Source organism: Saccopteryx leptura, chromosome 1 (assembly GCF_036850995.1).
Source record: "Saccopteryx leptura isolate mSacLep1 chromosome 1, mSacLep1_pri_phased_curated, whole genome shotgun sequence".
Lineage (NCBI taxonomy): Eukaryota > Metazoa > Chordata > Mammalia > Chiroptera > Emballonuridae > Saccopteryx > Saccopteryx leptura.
In genome coordinates this window covers 338915526-338936762 of record NC_089503.1, presented here as the reverse complement: position 1 = coordinate 338936762, position 21237 = coordinate 338915526, and the positions used below count along the sequence as shown (strand labels likewise).

At 38.4% G+C, this 21237-nt stretch overlaps 2 protein-coding genes across 2 annotated transcripts; one reads left to right on the top strand and one right to left on the bottom strand.

Annotated features, from left to right (window-relative positions):
* Positions 1 to 1789: 1789 nt before the first annotated feature.
* On the bottom strand, positions 1790 to 1945 carry LOC136389505 (ribosomal protein eL39-like 2). The gene has a single exon (XM_066361337.1). The coding sequence runs from the start codon at positions 1943 to 1945 to the stop codon at positions 1790 to 1792; it is 156 nt and encodes a 51-aa protein (XP_066217434.1).
* A 4425-nt stretch (positions 1946 to 6370) lies between these two features.
* On the top strand, positions 6371 to 6526 carry LOC136389503 (ribosomal protein eL39-like 2). The gene has a single exon (XM_066361336.1). It carries the CDS (start codon positions 6371 to 6373, stop codon positions 6524 to 6526), a length of 156 nt encoding a protein of 51 aa, XP_066217433.1.
* The last annotated feature ends 14711 nt before the right edge of the window (positions 6527 to 21237 follow it).

The following is a 21237-nucleotide window of genomic DNA, read 5'->3' as shown; positions in this document are numbered from 1 at the left end:
ATAACATTAGCCTAGAAGAACTGCAATCCGAGAACTCTGAGTGTTTATCTCTGTCAAGTTTAGCTGTCAGAAGTGGGCAAAAGTAGGTTTACACTCATTTGTATGGAAAAAGATATGCAGGTTATGATTATAATAATACAATAAATTGATTCATGTACACAACTGTAAACCCACTTTTGTCAAATAAGGCAGTGGTCCCCAACCTTTTTTGGCAACGGACCGGTACCGGTTCGTGGGCCACTTGGTACCGGTCTGCTGGTATATCAATATTATAGGTAATCCAAGACTAATTTGTTAAAATTCGGCAGGACCTTGCTTTCCCTTCTGGCATGGATTAACAATTACTGTCTTCAATCTTATCCTGATACTGTTTTCCAGTTTAGTCCAGCAGGGTTGAGGTATTAGGTGTGATACATGGGAATAGATGTAGGTGGTCTTTCTTACCCCATGAAAAATTTCCAAAGGTGAGAAACCTTTGCAGTATTATTTTTCTTTTTCTTTTTAAACAAATGGAATTATTATGATTAATTGTAGTTTCTAGATTGTAAATAGTTAGGGAAAATTTCTCAGATTGCTTGACAGCATAAACATATACAGGCCTCTTCTGTATAAAGAAAGAAATAGGTTCCCAAATGGTAAAAAAAACAGCTGTAGAATGCACCAAACAGGATTGTAGATTTCTCAAGTTTCTGTTAAGTTTGTTGAAAAGCCAATACTCTAAAACTTCTTTGAGGTAAACCTTGCATCACTTGAATCAAGCCTCAGTGAACCAAAACTCTTAAAAATAAGGTTTGTGACTTGTCTTTATGCAGATCAGAAGGTACCTGCTCTCCATTTATAAAAACATGTATTTATGTGTGTATATCTGGGGTATACTCAAGAGTTCTGAGATTATTACAATGCAACAATTTCTAAGCCTTTAGCTGATTGTGTCAAGATTTAATGAGTGACTTGAGCTATTGTATGGAACAAAGTCACAGAGCATAAAGCCTATAATCTTCAGATCCAAGGGAATAAGGACTTTCTCATGTACTCAGGGCTTTTATCAAAATGGAATGTTGTTTTTAAGGGAAACATTTTTGCTTTTTGCAAAGTATAATGAGTACAAAGTGGAAGATATAAAAGAGTGGTGACCCAAGGCTTTCTCAATGTATTAAGCTTATTTCCCAAATAAATTAAACAAAAGAAAAAAAAAGATTAAATTAGTGTGAACTGGAGTATTTAAGCGTGTTAAGTAGGAGAAAGGCAGGAGATGAGAAAAAGAAGATGGCAGTGCTAAAAAACAGGTCCCACTCCTCTCATACATCCATGATTATTAGCCCTCGGTCTGGACTAAAAGAGCACTCCTTCCCAAGTATGATGCCATGGTCCTCTGTAATTCCAAAAGTACCTTTGACGGAGCATTCGATGATAAAAAAAAAAAAAGAAACCAAAAACAAAAAACTTGTTTGTTTTTTTTTAAAGAAAATAAGGTAATCAGTTAGGTGGGGCTAATTTTTCTAATTTAGTTTTATCACAATATGCCTAAAAAGGGGGTGGGGGGAAGATGGGCAAGGCCATGGTATTTGTTTTTAAAAATTTTATATGACGCCACACTTTTCTTTTTAAAGGTCTCACATATTTATTACTGAACCAGCCTTCTAGTGCAGAAAAGTATGAACAAACAGAAATATCTCGTTCTTCCAACAACTAACACGCTCAAGTGTCCCGATGGCAGCGATCTTGGCAGCGACAAGGCACCAGCAGTCCGGACACAGCATAAACACGTGGGCCATCCCGGCGCGACTCCTTACAGCCCCAGCTTGGTTCTTCTCCAGTGTCTCCTCTTGGCGTTGTACCTGATGTTACTACCAGGTTTCATCCAAATCCACTGGGGAATGGGCCGATTCTGCTTCTGCTTCTTGGCCAGGAACCTCTTGATCCTGAAGGTCTTGTGAGAAGACATAGCGAAGAAAAGCGAACTGCACGCACCAGTTAACCGCTGGAACCAGTCAACCGCCGGAACTGCTCGAACCGCGATGGCGATGGCTGAGGAGAGGAAGAACTGGCGGAAGCGCTCTGCCTCTAGAGGCGCTTCCGGGGGCGGGGCTTGGATGCTGACGTCACGTCCACGCACACGCTCGGGCGAGGTGTAGGTGTCTGCGCTTGTTTCTGTTGGGTGAGATTCGCTCTCCGTGTCCTCTGAAAGAAGTTCCTTTGAGCCGTCAGTGTGCTTGGGGCCCCTACTACTTGGGTGAGGACAGCAGCCATTAGAAATACCAAAGCAGGAACCCTTCTGAAGGCAGAGGGAGCGGATTGACGCCATCATATTTTATTTAATTTTTCAAAAACTAGTTTTTAATATTTAACATTCATATATGGGTCAAAGGTTACAGAAACTGATAGGGAAATTTTATAAAATACCTTCTAAACAGTGGAGAGTATTAATTCTTCCCTATTCTCATCCTTACGGGGATGAAGTGATGGTGGGGTGGGAGATATTTTTAGCATAACAACACATGGATGGATTTGCTTGTTGGCACATCTGATGACTGTGACCTAGGTATTTGTAAACATTTGGACAACAAACACTATTCTAGGACTGTGGCTCTAACTTCAGGGCTGTATGTGAACGAGGATGTGTAGGCTTGGCTGCAAGGGATCAAAGCAGAGGTTTGTGCGTTCCTGAAGCTTTGTGGTCATGTGGCTTGTGATACCATGACAGATAGTGTATACCAGGCTCAGACCCGTGGTCTTTTTGCACATATCCAATCTAGGCCAAATGCAAAACTGTTCCAGCCTTATGTGCACACAAGTTTTGCTGTATATAACTTTGACCTTGAAGGGCCAGTTGAGTTCCACAAGCTCGGATGTGGTACTCACTCCCTCGGATATTAACTACCAGACTTTCTTCTCTGTCCTTCTGGTTAGTGAACTTTCTATGGTTTACCCAAAGCTGTGTGTCTCCTTCCATCAAGCCAATCCTACTCCTGATCTTTGTCCACACATCTGAGTTTCTCTAAGAAAGGCAGTAAACATTGGCAAGGGAGGTTGAATTATCTTGTTGCTACTCTGATGTGAAGAACATGAGGATCCACATTCTTTTCCAGGATAAAGCCAAGAATATATCTCTCTAGCTAGGTTCATACCAGGAAATAGGTCTCCTGGATTATAAAAACTAAGGGCAACATGGAGTAAAAAACTCTAAGACAAATTTGAGTTGTGATAAAGCAGATGGGGAACAAGATCAAAGGGGTGAGAATTCCAGGTGCCACCGAAGAGGCTGACTCTGAATTTAATATATCCTGATCTCAGTGGTAAGAGAATATCTTGCATCATCTTGAAACTCCTCTATTTTTTATGTTAAGCTATAGGTTATCTTTCTAGTAAGTCACAGAGCCAACATCTTTTCAAGATATTGAAGTTAAAAGTAAATTAGAAAATTTTGATCAGTTATGTGTACACTACTAAGTTATCTGTATTTTGGCCAAAATAACTTTTCACAGTGTGTATATTTTGAAGGGTTTTGAAGGGTCATCCATAGATTTTGTAATTTAGATGGTCATACAAATGTGGATGTTAGCTTTTACCTCTTCCGTCTTCCTTGGCCTGAAACATTCCTTACCAAGGGAAAGCCTACTTACTCTTCAGTTTTTAATTGAAATGAACATGGGAATCCATTCATCTTTTGCTTAGTTTGTGGTGTTTTTCTGGGGTACAGCATAAAAATAAAGTTAATCTTTTGAACCATAGCCTTGAAGTCTATAAAATCAATTGTTCTAAGCATTACATGGAAGTATGTCAGTAAATATCTAGCATCTGGTAGAAACATACTTCATAAACATTGTCTCACTTCCTTCTTTCTTTCAACATTGGACCAAGGCTGGCCTCGGAGAGAATAGTATATGGTTTAATCCCTCTCTCAATTTATTTTTGAGACAACTCCCATATATTTCCTTGGGAAATTTGATGGAAGAATTCATTTTACTTTCATTTCATTAGCTTCCTCATGTGTGTTTGATTATGATACTTAATCTTTGTTCTGAAGTTTATAATAAGGTATTTATGGTAACTACTTTATAATATTATAAGAATAAAATATAATTTCAAGAACCTTACTTCTCCCATTTCTGGCTACCCTCCTCTATCCATTTGAAAAGCCATCTTTTTCCCACCAACTTCATCTGGTGAAGCATCACCCATTCTTTAGAAGATCACAAGTCCTCTTCCATATCATCTTCAACAACCCTGCCCCCAGTACATAAGGGCATGTATGCATATATGTGTGTGCATGCATGAACACACAAAGAGTTCCAGGAGATTTTTTCCCAGCAATTTGTTTATCTTCTTTGACACTTCTAACATCACCAAATAACTCTCCCTGCAGAATATGAATGTATGTGGGAAGTGTATGCTTATTCTTTTGCAACTCAATGGCATATGTGTATTGAACATAGTAACAAAAGAAAATGAATTGATTTTGGTATCCACTGCTGTATAAAACTGGAAAACTAAAAATTCAGTTTATCTTCCATGTCCTTAAAAATATAGAGAACTTTATACCAAAATGATTTAACGTAGTCATTCTCAAGAACAATAAGAAAATTGGTGATAATCAAAAATTTGTTCCTGGCCTGAGGAGTGCTGTTATAAAACCTTAGGCTTGCTCTGTTGAGGCACATGTTACAAGCAATCAATGAACAACTAAAATTAAGCAAATTGTTTGCCCCACTTCTCTATGAAACCTTTAAAAAAATATTTTGCTCATCACTTTGTTGAGGCAGTTTTAACATAAATATATAATAGAGCAGGGGTCGGGAACCTATGGCTTGTGAGCCAGATGTGGCTCGTTTGATGGTTACATCTGGCTCCAGACAAATCTCTAATAAAAATAATAATAACATTAAAAATATAAAACATTCTCATGTATTACAATCCATTCATTTCCTACTGCTCATGTTCATGGTTGCGAGTGGCTGGAGCCAATCACAGCTGTCCTCCAGGACACCACCATTTTTATTGAATAATGCGTAACGTACACGGGTCATTGTATGGCTCTCATGGAATTACATTTTAAAATATGTGGCGTTCATGGCTCTCTCAGCCAAAAAGGTTCCCGACCCTTGTAATAGAGGAAGCAGCAGGTCAGTTACCCAGAAACTACCTCCAAATCTGGCCTTAGAAAAAATACACTCTGCATCCTCTGTGGGGATCATCTAAACTTGCCAGAGGCATCAACACTTCAAAAGCCTGGCCAAATATCCTTTCTGGAAAAGCAATAATCATAAGATACTGTAAGAGAACAGTCTTTGGGTTTCATATTTTGGGCATTATAAAAAATATTTTTTGAGTAATACTATCTCCTCAGGAAAAGTTTGATTCTAGGATCTGTTAATTGAGAATAATTCCAAATAGTAGCAACACATGTCAGCAAAAAGTCCGGACACCTTAACATATTGAAGATCAAGTGGCAAATTAGAGCTGAGTACTTCATTGCATCAAAGGATTAGATGAGCCCCAGAGAGCTGGAAAAGGAAAACAAACAATGGAGAGCATGTATGTAAAGAATGAAACTAAATATTGCTAAGCTTGATACAATGAGTGTAGATGATGCATTCAAAAGTGTCATTTACTTATAAGGTAAAAGCTAAGGTCCACATTTGTATGACCATCTAAAGCAGCGGTTCTCAACCTGTGGTTCGCGACCCCGGCGGGGGTCGAAGGACCAAAACACAGGGGTCGCCTAAAGCCATTGGAAAATACATGTTTATAATACATTTTTAAATAAAATATGTATTTCTGACTCATCCAATGTGCCAACAAGCAAATCCAGCCATGTGTTGGTATGCTAAAAATATCTCCTACCCCACCATCACTTCATCTCCGTAAGGATGAGAATAAGGAAGAATTAATACTCTCCACTGTTTAGAAGGTATTTTATAAAATTTCTCCATCAGTTTCTGTAACTTTTGACCATATATGAACGTTAAATATAAACACTAGTTTTTGAAAAATTAAATAAAATGTGGTGGCGTCAATCCGCTCCCTCTGCCTTCAGAAGGGCTCCTGCTTTGGTATTTCTAATGGCTGCGGTCCTCACCCAAGTAGCAGGGGCCCCAGGCACAATGACGGCTCAAAAGGAACTTCTTTTAGGGACACAGAGAGCGAATCTCGCTCCACAGAAACAAGAGCAAACACCTAACACCTCGCCCGAGCGTGTGTGCGTGGACGTGACGTCAGCATCCAAGCCCCGCCCCCGGAAGCGCCTCTAGAGGCAGAGCACTTCCGCCAGTTCTTCCTCTCCTCAGCCATCGCCATCGCGGTTCGAGCAGTTCCGGCGGTTGACTGGTTCCAGCGGTTAACTGGTGCGTGCAGTTCGCTTTTCTTCGCTATGTCTTCTCACAAGACCTTCAGGATCAAGAGGTTCCTGGCCAAGAAGCAGAAGCAGAATCGGCCCATTCCCCAGTGGATTTGGATGAAACCTGGTAGTAACATCAGGTACAACGCCAAGAGGAGACACTGGAGAAGAACCAAGCTGGGGCTGTAAGGAGTCGCGCCGGGATGGCCCACGTGTTTATGCTGTGTCCGGACTGCTGGTGCCTTGTCGCTGCCAAGATCGCTGCCATCGGGACACTTGAGCGTGTTGTATTCGGAAGTTGTTGGAAGAACGAGATATTTCTGTTTGTTCATATTTTTCTGCACTAGAAGGCTGGTTCAGTAATAAATATGTGAGACCTTTAAAAAGAAAAGTGTGGCGTCATATAAAATTTTTAAAAACAAATGCCATGGCCTTGCCCATCTTCCCCCCATCCCCTTTTTAGGCATATTGTGATAAAACTAAATTAGAAAAATTAGCCCCACGTAACTGATTACCTTATTTTCTTTAAAAAAAAAAAAACAAGTTTTTTGTTTTTGGTTTCTTTTTTTTTTTTTTTATCATTGAATGCTCCGTCAAAGGTACTTTTGGAATTACAGAGGACCATGGCATCATACTTGGGAAGGAGTGCTCTTTTAGTCCAGACCGAGGGCTAATAATCATGGATGTATGAGAGGAGTGGGACCTGTTTTTTAGCACTGCCATCTTCTTTTTCTCATCTCCTGCCTTTCTCCTACTTAACACGCTTAAATACTCCAGTTCACACTAATTTAATCTTTTTTTTCTTTTGTTTAATTTATTTGGGAAATAAGCTTAATACATTGAGAAAGCCTTGGGTCACCACTCTTTTATATCTTCCACTTTGTTCTCATTATACTTTGAAAAAAGCAAAAATGTTTCCCTTAAAAATAACATTTTTTTTTTTTTGTATTTTTCTGAAGCTGGAAACGGGGAGAGACAGACAGACTCCCGCATGCGCCCGACCGGGATCCACCTGGCATGCCCACCACGGGCGACGCTCTGCTCACCAGGGGGCGATGCTCTGCCCCTCCGGGGCGTCACCTTGTCGCGACCAGAGCCACTCTAGCGCCTGGGGCAGAGGCCAAGGAGCCATCCTCAGTGCCTGGGCCATCTTTGCTCCAATGGAGCCTTGGCTGCGGGAGGGGAAGAGAGAGACAGAGAGGAAGGAGGGGGGTGGAGGTGGAGAAGCAAATGGGCGCTTCTCCTATGTGCCCTGGCCAGGAATCGAACCCGGGTCCCCTGCACGCCAGGCCGACGCTCTACCGCTGAGCCAACCGGCCAGGGCCTAAAAATAACATTTAAAAAAAATATTTTATTTATTCAAAGAGGGGAGAGAGAGGAAGGGGGGAGGAGCAGGAAGTCTCGACTCCCATATGTACCTTGACCAGGCAAGCCCAGGGTTTTGAACCAGTGACTTCAGCATTCCCGGTCAACACTTTATACACTGTGCCACCACAGGTCAGGCCACAACATTTTATTTTGATAAAGGCCCTGAATACATGAGAAAGTCCTTATTCCCTTGGATCTGAAGATTATAGGCTTTATGCTCTGTTACTTTGTTCCATACAATAGCTCAAGTCACTCATTAAATCTTGACACAATCAGCTAAAGGCTTAGAAATTGTTGCATTGTAATAATCTCAGAACTCTTGAGTATACCCCAGATATACACACATAAATACATGTTTTTATAAATGGAGAGCAGGTACCTTCTGATCTGCATAAAGACAAGTCACAAACCTTATTTTTAAGAGTTTTGGTTCACTGAGGCTTGATTCAAGTGATGCAAGGTTTACCTCAAAGAAGTTTTAGAGTATTGGCCTTTAAACAAACTTAACAGAAACTTGAGAAATCTACAATCCTGTTTGGTGCATTCTACAGCTGTTTTTTTTACCATTTGGGAACCTATTTCTTTCTTTATACAGAAGAGGCCTGTATATGTTTATGCTGTCAAGCAATCTGAGAAATTTCCCCTTACTATTTACAATCTAGAAACCACAATTAATCATAATAATTCCATTTGTTTAAAAATAAAAAGAAAAAGAATACTGCAAAGGTTTCTCACCTTTGGAAAATTTTCATGGGGTAAGAAAGACCACCTACATCTATTCCCATGTATCACACCTAATACCTCAACCTTGCTGGACTGAACTGGAAAATGGATTAACGTGGTTAATCCATGCCAGAAGGGAAAGCAAGGTCCTGCAGAATTTTAACAAAGCAGTCTTGGATTACCTGTAATATTGATATACCTTAGTTGACAAAAGTGGGTTTACAGTTGTGTACATGAATCAATTTATTGTATTATTATAATCATAACCTGCATATCTTTTTCCATACAAATGAGTGTAAACCTACTTTTGCCCACTTCTGACAGCTGAACTTGACAGAGATAAACACTCAGAGTTCTCGGATTGCAGTTCTTCTAGGCTAATGTTATTAGAAAACTCTCATCCTTTAATTAAAGCAAGAGATTGCAGACAACACAAGAGCAGCCATGTTCATGATTAGAATGGCAACTTCTGAAGCAGCACTTATTGCAATGAACTGCATTCTTCACTCTGCTGAGAGACCTGCAGAAAAGTGTTAGCAGAGATTTGCTGAAGTACTTAGGACGGGCCCAGGTATTATAAAACACAGTGGCACAGCAAGTTCTCCTCCTGAGGAACAGATATGTTGTTCCAGGGGACTTTTTCAGGGTATGAATCTCTTTTTTTATAGGCACTTGTTGAACACAGGTGTGTTTGCAGACCGGCATAAATAAGTACTATTGATCCTGTGGGTAGTTCTTAGAAAAGTCAAATGGCCTGGTTTAATGCCTGCTTAGAATGCTGAAGTTAGAAACAAGGGGAAAATCCACTTACCCAAAAGTGATGAAAACAGAATTATGAACTGAATCAATCAAGATTACTATGAGAGAAATGAGTGGTTTAGATCAGCCTTGCAAATACTTTTCAAATAGTGTTTAAAATATAATTTTCCTTTAATATTTTTACATCCAAACATCTTTATGAAATAATTGCCTTCCTTCTTCCACTACTGCTAATACCATTTCATAGGAACTATTGCTGCAATATGGGAAAAAATGAAAACACGGATTTTATTGCATTTCTAGCACTTATCACCTAATGGGCCAGAAAGTCTCAAATTCTAACTAGATTTTTTTATTTCTAAACTGGACAATATATTCATTAAATAATAGGTTTGTGATCTTATTATGAAGATTAAGAAGTTAATAAGAGTAAAATATTTTTAAAGCATTGCATAGATCATGTTAATATTATATACACATTATATTAACATTAAGCGGGAGAAAAATACATGATCAGACTATAAGTGATGAAAGATGATGAGAAAATAATCTTTTAAAAATAAATATACCAGAACTTACACATCAAAATGTGTTTTTCCCCCACAGAAGCAGTTATTTAATAGAATGCTACTGTCAAAACATGTTTAAATATTTTTTAAATTGCTATCAGAAATCAATTTTTAAGTAAAAAGAAAATCCTAATTAATTTGTCTTTAAATCTGGTTTAGCACCAAAACCAGTACTAGTTTACCCACCCAGCACATTCATCAGACTTAGGTCTGTTTGACTCCTAGCATTTAAAAAATTAAACATACTCAAAAGAGATAACTGAACAAGATTTTCAAAGTGGATATCACAGACTCTGAAAGCAATTCCAGTGTAAATTCCAGAATTATTTTAATAAAGCACTGTCATTGGAACAATGCAAGATTTATCTTATAAATAATACATTTTGAAATATTAATTCCATTCATGCAATTACATCAATTAATTAAATCTCCATTTTTTTAAACATCAGACTTTATCAGCTAAGATAAAATGAAGTGATACCAAATACCAGATCGCAAGGTCCCAGTACGGTTCTGAACAACTAAAACAACAGTTGTCCTGGACCATTTTTCTTATTTGAATTAGTCACTACTTATGGTGGATCAAAAGCAGCCACAAACTTTTTGCCTCCTCCTCTAAATTCCTCTCCATTTGAATCTCAGCTGACTCTGTGACAGCTTTATCCATCAGAATGCAGCAGAAAATGCTGCACAGTTTCAGAGACTAAAAAATCTGCAGCTTCTGCCTTGAAACATTTCTTTTGCCTACATGTGGTTAGGGCCCCAGCCCAATGAAGCCACCATGTAGAGGCAAATGGTGATATTCTGGTTGACATTCCCAGCTGGGTTCCTAGTCAAAAGAAGCACAAACTGGTAGTTCTTTGAGTGAGTTCTCTTGGATATTCCAGCCTCATAAAGTCTCCAGATGATTGCAGCCCCAGCTGACATCACTTCAAGCGTAACCTAACTCTGCTACTTACTCGCTATGATTCTGGGCCAATTATTGAATCCTCTGATTCAAATACCTCATTTAAAACTGCATCAACAATAATACCATTCTTATTGCTTTGTTGTTGATAAAAAGGAAATAAAAGATTGATGGCACCTATGTAGCAGCAGTTTTCAACAAATTGATAAATAAAGCTGCCATTTCTACATTGTTTTTAGTTGATAAACCTTACCAGCAACCTAATGTAAACTAAGGAACAATCTCATGTGCTTTGTCTTGTTTCTAGGAAATGTCAAAAAGATTGATTAAAGAGACGTGTGTGGCAATTAGACTTACTCCTGCTTATGGATGAGGGCATTGGAAACAACTCAGTGGAAGTTTGTTACAGGTTTCTCTTCAAGTGAGTGTATTTTGATTATCATTATCATCATCAGTTTGCTCATTTGTCACGACTTCTCTAAGGTTTTGATGAAAATAATCTAGTCAGACTATATTTATAATGTGCAACCACAGCTTCTCATCTCTATTGGACAAATGACCTAGAACCTGAGGTCATGTCATGTTGTGTCATGCCCAGGGTTTTATCTCTGCCCTCCCTTAGGCCGGGCACAAATTTGTGACTATCCCCAATTTTCTTATTGCTCTTGAGAATGACTACTTTAAATCATTTTGGTATGACTTTCTCTATATTTTTAAGTACATGGAAGATAAACTCAATTTTTAATTTTCCAATTTTATACAGCAGTGGATACCAAAATCAATTCATTTTCTTTTGTTACTATGTTCAATACACATATGCCATTGGGTTGCAAAGGAATAAACATACACTTCCCACATACATTCATATTCTGCAGGGAAAGAGTTATTTGGTGATGTTAGAAGTGTCAAAGAAGATAAACAAATTGCTGGGGAAAAAATCTCCTGGAACTCTTTGTGTGTTCATGCATGCACACACATATATGCATACATGCCTTTATGTACTGGGGGCAGGGTTGTTGAAGATGATATGGAAGATGACTTGTGATCTTCTAAAGAATGGGTGATGCTTCACCAGATGAAGTTGGTGGAAAAAAGATGGCTTTTCAAATGGAAAGAGGAGGGTAGCCAGGAATGGGAGAAGTAAGGTTCTTGAAATTATATTTTATTTATTCTTATAATATAAGGTAGTTATAACTACCTTATTATTAACTTCAAAACAAAGATTAGGTATCATAAACACACACAAGGAAGCTAATGAAATGAAAGTAAAATGAATTCTTTCACCAAATTTCCCAAGGAAATATATGTGAATTGTCTCAAAAAAAATTGGAAGAGGGATTAAACCATATGTTATTCTCTCTGAGGCCAGCCTTGGTCCAATGTTGAAGGAAGGAGGGAAGTGAGACAATATTTATGCAGTATGTTTCTACCAGATGCTAGATATTTACTGACATACTTCTATGTAATTTTTAGAACAATTGATTTTATAGACTTCAGGGCTATGGTTCAAAAGATTAACTTTATTTTCATGTTGTTCCCCAGACAAACACCACCAACTAAGCAAAAGATGAATGAATTTCATGTGTTCATTTTAATTAAGAACTAAAGTGTAGATAGGCTTTTCCTTGGTAAGGAATGTTTCAGGCCAAGGAATTTGGGAGAGACAAAAGTTTGTAGAGGCATGTTGAGGTTAGATAGTTAGGGCCATACCAATGCACAATAGACATATTTATCAATTCATTAATTGCACAAATATTTATTGCACTCTTACAATTGTAATATACACTATCCAGTGGACTCTTAGTATAATGGTAACAAACATAGATCAGAGATCCCTCTTCTCATAGAAATTACATTCTTGTTGTAAAGTAGTACAACCATTATGGAAGAAAGTATGGTGGTTCCTCAAAAAACTGAACATAGAACTACCTTATGACCCAGCAATCCCTCTACTGGGTATATACCCCCAAAACTCAGAAACATTGATACGTAAAGACACATGCAGCCCCATGTTCATTGCAGCATTGTTCACAGTAGCCAGGACATGGAAACAACCAAAAAGCCCATCAATAGATGACTGGATAAAGAAGATGTGGCACATATACACTATGGAATACTACTCAGCCATAAGAAATGATGACATCAGATCATTTACAGCAAAATGGTGGGATCTTGATAACATTATACGAAGTGAAATAAGTAAATCAGAAAAAACCAGGAACTGCATTATTCCATACATAGGTGGGACATAAAACTGAGACTAAGAGACATTGATAAGAGTGTGGTGGTTACGGGGGGAGGGGGGAGAGGGTGAGGGAAAGGGGGAGGGGGAGGGGCACAAAGAAAACTAGGTGACAGAGAACAATCTGACTTTGGGTGATGGGTATCTTTGAATATATGTATCCTGATTTATTGATGTTGCCCCATTAAAAAAATAAAATTATTATAAAAAAAGAAATTACATTCTTGTGAGTAGAGGCATAAATAAAAAAGCATGAATAAAGGGTAGAAAATATCAGATAGAGATAATAAGTGCTGCATAGAAAATTTTAGCAAACTAAACAGTATAAGGTAATGGTTACTTTATATTGGATTAGATGGTTGAATGGTCAGAGAAGATTGTATTATCTGAGATCTGAATGAGAAACAAGACAAACCAAAACCAAAAACAACCAACCATACAAACAAAAACAAACAAACAAAAAAATCCCCATTAAAACAAAATCACCTACTCACCTCATCTAGCTATGTAAAAATCAGGAAAACAGAGTTCTGAATCAATGTTCCCAAGGTTAGAATTGGATTAATGTGCTGAAGAAACAATGGGAGGGCTAGAGTAGCTGGACCATAGTGAAAAACAAAGATAATGATATGAGCTGAGGCCAGATAAATAGGTGGGGGCTAGATTATTTATTCCTGAGAAGTTTGGATTTTATTTTAAGAGTACTGGAAGCTCTTGAAAAGTCTTGAAATAGAAATGATCTGATATAACATTTTAAAAGATTTTTAAAGACCTCTCTGAGTGCTCTATGGAAAGTGAATCTAGAGGCTCGAGAATGGAATAAAGACCAGCTGGAAATCATTGCTGCAAGAAAGACAATGTTGTCTTGGACCTGTATGGTTACTTAGGAAATTGTGAAAGGAGGACAGGGTCATAATGTAATCATTCATGCCAATGAGAGCTTATGCAAGCTTTGATGAGGAATTACAAGCTGTCAGACATTCAGAGCACAAACATTTGTGTAGCAAGATATTTCTTGTTTCCTGGCAAAGAGCTTCCCCCATCAACTTTTCAAAGACATTGTTAGTCTTTGAAGTTTCCAAAAGGGGCTCATATAATTGAAAAAAAATTGATGGTATTAATGTACAAATAATAATTAAAAACTGAACACTGCCCTCAGTTTCATCTAGATTCATGCTGAAAGTAGATTGTGTAACAGTCAATTCCTCCATAATGTACCACATAATACTAGAAGAAATGTAATCAACTCACAGTATTTAATGAACTAAATAATGTCACTCGACAGAGGCATAGCTTCAGTTTTCATCTGCTGTTCTGCCAAAGCCACAGAGCATTTGGACACAACTCATACAGCAATGGAAAAAATCAATGGAAATCTAAAACCTCATTGTATTTTTGTTTCTTTGAAATACTCCATTTTAAGCTAATGTAAACAATATAAGTCAAGACAATATTATCATAACAACATACATTCTTCTTCAGCACTATCACTTTAAAATCATTTTAGATTTTAAAACATGAGGAAAATGGTGACTGCATTTTACCTGTGTACAGTAGAATTTGATATCTCTCACAAACTTTTTATTTATTTATTTTTTTTGTATTTCTCTGAAGCCGGAAACGGGGAGAGACAGTCAGACAGACTCTCGCATGCGCCCGACGGGGATCCACCCGGCATGCCCACCAGGGGGCGATGCTCTGCCCCTCAGGGGCGTCACTTCTGTTGCGACCAGAGCCACTCTAGCGCCTGGGGCAGAGGCCAAGGAACCATCCCCAGCGCCGGGGCCATCTTTGCTCCAATGGAGCCTCGCTGCGGGAGGGGAAGAGAGAGACAGAGAGGAAGGAGAGGGAGAGGGGTGGAGAAGCAGATGGGTGCTTCTCTTCTGTGCCCTGGCCGGGAATCGAACCCAGGACTTCTGCACGCCAGGCCGACGCTCTACCACTGAGCCAACCGGCCAGGGCCTCTCACAAACTTTTGCAGTGAAATAATACCTAATGCAGACTTGCATAATTGTTTTATAAAGGCATTTTTGATGTCTAATTCATATTTGACTTTCGCAGTCAGTTATCAGTAATGTACATCTTAGTGTGAGTTGCTAAGAAGATTTTCCCCCATTACAATTAGCTGGAAGTAAGGATATTCAGGAGTTAGGAACTTTGATTAGAATCATGGATGAAATAATTTAGGGGACTTGAAGGAAAGATTTTCTGAATGAGTCTTACAGAGCAGGACCGAAAAAGAAGAGGATGACATCACTTAGTGAAGGTACAGGAAGTTTTGGTATAAAGTGGATAGTTGAGCCAGAGCTATCTCAATTACTGTTGTGAGGCTTTGCTGTTATTTGCAAGAAGATTAATATGGTAGAGAATTAATATGTGCGTTAATTATTTTTACTTTTGAGGAGATGCCAGGAAGAAAATGATTGCACAGATGCCTCACTAGAATTTGAGAGCTTCTATTCTAAAGAAAACATAAACATCATCACTGATTTGAATAAATAGTAGAAAACTCTTGCATCCACATATACTCAGAGACACAGCTGGTCCACAGTATTAGAAGGTGGTATACAGTAAGGAAGTAAGAAATATGGCCTGTGTTCTATTAAAATTTGTTAGCTTGTGTTTATCTCTTTATACCTCTTTTATAAGAGTGATGAGTTCTCAAGACTCAAGGTAAAGTTGTAAACATAGGGTTAAGGTGAGCTACAAAACTCACCAAGATTAGTCTGGGCATAAATGTAAAAGTTGATGCTATACCTAAAAGTTATTTCTTCCCTTTTCCTTACTAACAGACGCTGCTTTTCTTCATAAACTGGATAGCTGAATGCTTCTGGGGAACTGAACACATCCACAGACTCACGGAATGAATCCCATTTGATAGTCTAAATCAGCTGTGGTAATTCCATTCCCCTGGCCAATAACTAGTTTAGAAGTAGCAAATGACTCAATTCTATTAATAAAAAGTGAAAGCTAATACTGTACCAGAGGACCTGAAGCTGCTAGTATACTAAAGGTAACCCTAGCAACAGTAAAAAAAAATAAATCCAGCCCCTGACTAAATTGTCTCAAGTTTCCAGGCATAAATATTATTTACCTTAATTTATACTGTTAGACAAACTATGTCTGAAAATCACAAATTTATGAAACATAAAAATCAAGAACAAAATGCCCACTGTGAAGAGATAAAACTGAACATATATAGACTCAAAAACCATCTGGATATTGGAATTATTAGACAGAGATTTTAAAATAATGTATCATTAATATGTTGAATGCTCAAATATGAAAAAGGTAGAAACTTGCTATAGTAAATCTAAAAAACAGACGAGTGGGAATCTAGAAATAAAAAAATACAGGGATGAGTAATGTCCTAAACAAGCTTATCAGTAGCTTCCAGATAGCCGAGACAAGAATTTGTCAGTTTGAAGAAATCACTCAAACTGAATGAAAAAAAAAATGAAATAAAAAAATTAGGGGATCAGGGAACGTGTGCCAGTACTTTCAGCTCCAGTACTCCAGTACTTTAAGCTCTAGTACTCCAGTACTTTCAGCCTTTTATATAGTAAATTTTCATCAATGAAATAAAAGTTGGTTTTACATCTAATTTGCATAATCAAACAACTTTCTTTGACTTGTCATTTGCTTTTCTGATGTCCTTGTTTAATTAAAAAAACATCAAATGCTGCTGTTTTTTTTACTGCTTCATATTCATTTTGAAATATCCCTTAATTTTTGTGAGCAGTATAAGTAGAAACAGAGCTTCAAGATCTTGGGATAATATCAAACAGTTTTACATAGATGTCACTGGACTCTCCAAAGGAGAAAAGAGAGAGGATGGGATACGATAATATATGAGGATAAAATGCTTGTTAGCTTTCTAGGACTAATGAAATAAACCACAGACCCCAGAATATTAGAGAATCACACTCAAGATGAATATGGAAAAAAATCACTTGAACATATTATGTGCTAACATCTAACATCCAAGGATAAAGAGAAAATCTTGAAAACAGCTAGACATTAAAACAAAAACAGAGACATTATATACAGAGGGACAAAGAAAACAGAGCAGACTTCATTCAGAAGCTCTGCAAGCCAGAAGACAATGAATTTACACCTTTAAAATATTGGAGAAAAACAACAAACCAAAACTATGTCAACCCAAAAGTCTATACCCAACAAATACATCTTCACTCTTGGTCATGGTCTCACCACTCTTTCATAGACAGATTTTGAAACCTTTTTTAACTATTTCAGTTGATTCGGAATACTCTCTTCTCTAAATTTCTATAACCCTGACTTCCAAGTCATATGTTAGTTGCCTGAGTCTTTCCTGTATTGTCTTGTTCTCTGTGAATCACATATCTGGGAATCTCCAGAAAGTTGAATCTTTCTAGTTTTTAGGAAGAAAGGATATTCTGCTGTTCTCTCCAGTCCCTAGCTGAGTGCTGGATTCCCATTAGGAAGGTGAATTGTTTAAATCAAGTGTCTTAGTTGGTTGCTTTTGACCAGATGGCACATTTTTATCATGTAATGATCTGAGGGGCAAGTAGTATGATAGGTGAAATTAAAAAAAAAAGAGAAGATAAGGCAACTACTTCCTTTTTGTGGCAGATGTTGCTCTTTATTTTCTTATAAGTATAGTATCCTGCTCCTAGCACTTCGTACTCCCCTTCGCTCCCTCTACCCCCAAAGGTTCTGCTTTGTTCAGTAAAGTCTTTGTTAAATTGTTTGAGGATAGAAGAGCAAGAACTTTCTCTTACTGTACTCACCCTTATCAACAATGATGATTCCAGAACTACATTCCTCAGAGCAAGGGGATAAGGAAGGTCAGCCACAAAGGTTTTGTTTTGTTGAGGATTGCTTGGGATAATAGAGGGGGATTAAAAGGGACTGCAGGGGAAGGCAGAGGGGACACATGAAAGTTCTGGTAGTGGGAGAACTTTTGCAGCAAAGAGATTAGAGATCTCAGGAGAAGAAGCAAAGGTTTTTTTTTTTTTTGAGGTAACTTTGTATTCCCTTTCATTGCTAACACTTTTGAAGTTAGAATTATTAGAAGGGAAGGGAGTAAGGTAATATTGTAAAGTGCTGACTCTGACCTCAAAGAGGTTCCTGGGTAGGATTGGTTCCATCACAGAAAGCCTGGCCATCACGGATTAATTAAGTAACACTTCTATGGTGAAAAGAACAGCTGTGATGCTAAATTCTGCCAAGATCTGCCAGGGCATTGCAGAAAAACACTTTAAAAATTAAGCAGATGAAACAGGCTGCCAAGTAGGAACTACATTTTGAGCCTGGAAGCAGATATGATTGCTAAATTTTGCTCATCAAAATAGAACAATGGACAAACTTGAAATAATTCACAGTCAAATTGCTGGTGATAATAAATCAAGCAAATACAGATAGTCTCCAAATACAAGGCAGTTTAAATATAAACAACAAACTTAATAACAAACTTAACTGAGAGACCACAGCTACAATAGGGTGTATTTTAATAAGTCTTTGCTTCCTTTTCCACCCTTCTTTCTTTAATGGACATTTTTCTTTCACAAGAAGGCCCTGCTTTGCACACATTAAGCCTGCTTCTCTCTGGGTCTGAGTCTCTACTCCTGGCCAGCAAAACTAGCCAATGAGTAGATGCTATTCATTAGCTTTGATTGGCATTAACTAAATGAGGCTGTAATTGTGCTCATTATGAAAAGATTATCAAAGTCCACATTCATAGCTTCTCCTGCCAAGACACAATTAGACCACCTGGCAGGACCCCGCTGTACACAGGGAGGCCCTTGCTAAAACACTGCTACATAACTCATTGAGTCAATAGCTGATTTAGAAGGTGTTTTCTAGATTTTCTTATAAAATGTGAAGGTGGTTCTAGGTGTAGTTACCTGAGGCTGTTTTTAAGGATGTTTATGGAAATTGTGGTAGATTGTTTCCAAAGATGGCCACACAATTTTATTCATTCTGCATGCAATTTTACAATGTGACTTTGCCCTCTTCCATCAAGAGATAAAGTATATTTTCTTTTCCTTCAATCTCCCTTAAATGTTAGCAACTCACTTTGAAAAGCAGAATGTAGCAGAAGTGACATTCTGGGAATTCTGGGCTTAGGCCTTAAGAGACTTGCAGCTTTTGTTTTTGTCCTATTGGAGCCCAGTAGAACCATTTAAAGAAGTCTGGTAATCCTCCTGAACAGGGAAGCTGTGTCAAAAAAGTCTAGATGATAAGATATTACAAATAGAAGCTCGGCCCTGCCCTTATATTCCAGCCACCCCTGTGGAAACCGCCCTGGAAGACGTGGACATGAAGCCAGTGTGGGTGCTCCAGCCAACATCATGAGAAGCCCAGCCTTGCCTCATTGCAGAGTCATAAGTGAATAAGCACTTTTTGTTGTTTTCAGTCCCACATTTTTGGAATGGTTTGTTATGTAGCTATAAATAACCAGTACCAAGTAAACTAGCATGTGACAATAATGCTATTCACGATGATGATGATGATGATAATGATAGCAGTTTACATTTATATTACAATACCTCATATGTGCTGGTGCCATTCTAATCACTGTGTTCAAATTACTAATTTAACTAAATCCCCAATCAACCCTATGAAGTAAAATTATGACTTCTTTCCATTTTAAAAGATGAGAAACATGAGGCCCAGTGAGATGACCAAGTCCAAAGTCACAAAATAAATGGTACAAATGGGAATATATAAACACTTTTTAGATGCTAATCACTGCCTTTCTATACATTATTTCTTTTAAGTCTCATGACAACCTGACTTATGACATAAGTTTTAGTTCCTCTATTTTACGGAGGAGTAAACTAAGACTTGAAACCAGTAATTGAGAAAGCCATTTATTTTTATCAAATTTATTGTGGGTGACAGTGGTTCACAAAATTATACAGGTATCAAATGTACAACTCAATAAAACATCATCTACACATTGCATCATTCACCTATTACCCCAAGCAAAATTTCTCTGCGTTCTCATATATCCCCCTTTGCCCAAACCACCTAGCCCCTGCCCCCTTTCCCACTGCCTCCATCCCTTTCCCTCTAGCTATTGTCACACTTGTCCGTGTCTGTGTGCTTTGTGTGTGTGTGTATGTATATAAATGTATATGTATATATTTTTTTGCTCAATCCCTTCACTTTCTTTTATCCAGCCTCTCAACCTCCTCCCTTCTGAGCTGTCAGTCTGTTCCATGTAGCCTAGTCTGTTTCTGTTTTGTCAGCTTATTTTGTTCATTAGATTCCACATATAAATGCGATCATATGATATTTGTCTTTTTCAGACTGTCTTATTTTACTTAGCATTAGTAATCTTTAGGTTCATCCATGCAACTGCAAAAGGTAAGATTTCCTTATTTTTATAGACACCTAGTATTCCACTGTGTAAATGTATCACAGCTTTTTTTATCCACTCATCTACTGCTGGACACGGGCTATTTCTAGATCTTGGCTATTGTAAATAATACTGCAGTGAACATAGAGGTGCATATATTCTTTTGAATTAGTGTTTTGGGACTCTTAGAGTATATTCCCAGAAGTGGGATCACTGGATCAAAAGGCAGTTCCATTTTTTTTCCCAAAGTGAGAAGTGGGGGGAGGGGGAGGGAGACAGACAGACAGGCTCCTGCATGTGCTGGACCGGGATCCACCCGGCATGTCCACCAAGGGCAATGCTCGGCCCCTTTGGGGCATTGCTATGCTGCAATCAGAGCCATTCTAGTACCTGAGGCAGAGGCCATAAAGCCCAAAGCTTCTGGGCCAACTTTGCTCCAATGGAGCCTTGGCTACGGGAGGGGAAGAGAGAGACAGAGAGAAAGGAGGGGGGAAGGGTGAAGAAGCAGATAGGTGCTTCTCCTGTGTGCCCTGGCTGGGAATCAAACCCCGGACTTCCACATGCTGGGCTGATGCTCTACTGCTGAGCCAATGAGCCAGGGTTGGCAGTTCCATTTTTAATTGTTTGAGGAAACTCTACATTGTTTCCTACAGTGACTGCACCAGTCTGCATCCCCATCCCCACCAACAGTGCACAAGGATTCTGTTTTCTCCACATCCTCGCCAGCACTTGTTGTTTATTGATTTACTGATGATAGTCATTCTGATAGGTGTCAGGTGATATCCCATTGTGGTTTTAATTTGTGCACCTCTGATGATTAGTGATGTTGAATATTTTTTCATATGTCTATTGGCCATCTGTATGTCCTCTTTGGAGAGATGTCTATTCAGGACCTTGGGAGAGAAGCAGTTGGTCACTTCTCTTGCATGCCCTGACTGGGAAATGAATCCAGAATGTCCATATGCCAGGTGAACACTCCATCTA

Coding starts and splice junctions, on each gene's coding strand:
- LOC136389503 (XM_066361336.1), top strand. CDS start 6,371: ATGTCTTCTCACAAGACCTTCAGGATCAAGAGGTTCCTGGCCAAGAAG.
- LOC136389505 (XM_066361337.1), bottom strand. CDS start 1,945: ATGTCTTCTCACAAGACCTTCAGGATCAAGAGGTTCCTGGCCAAGAAG.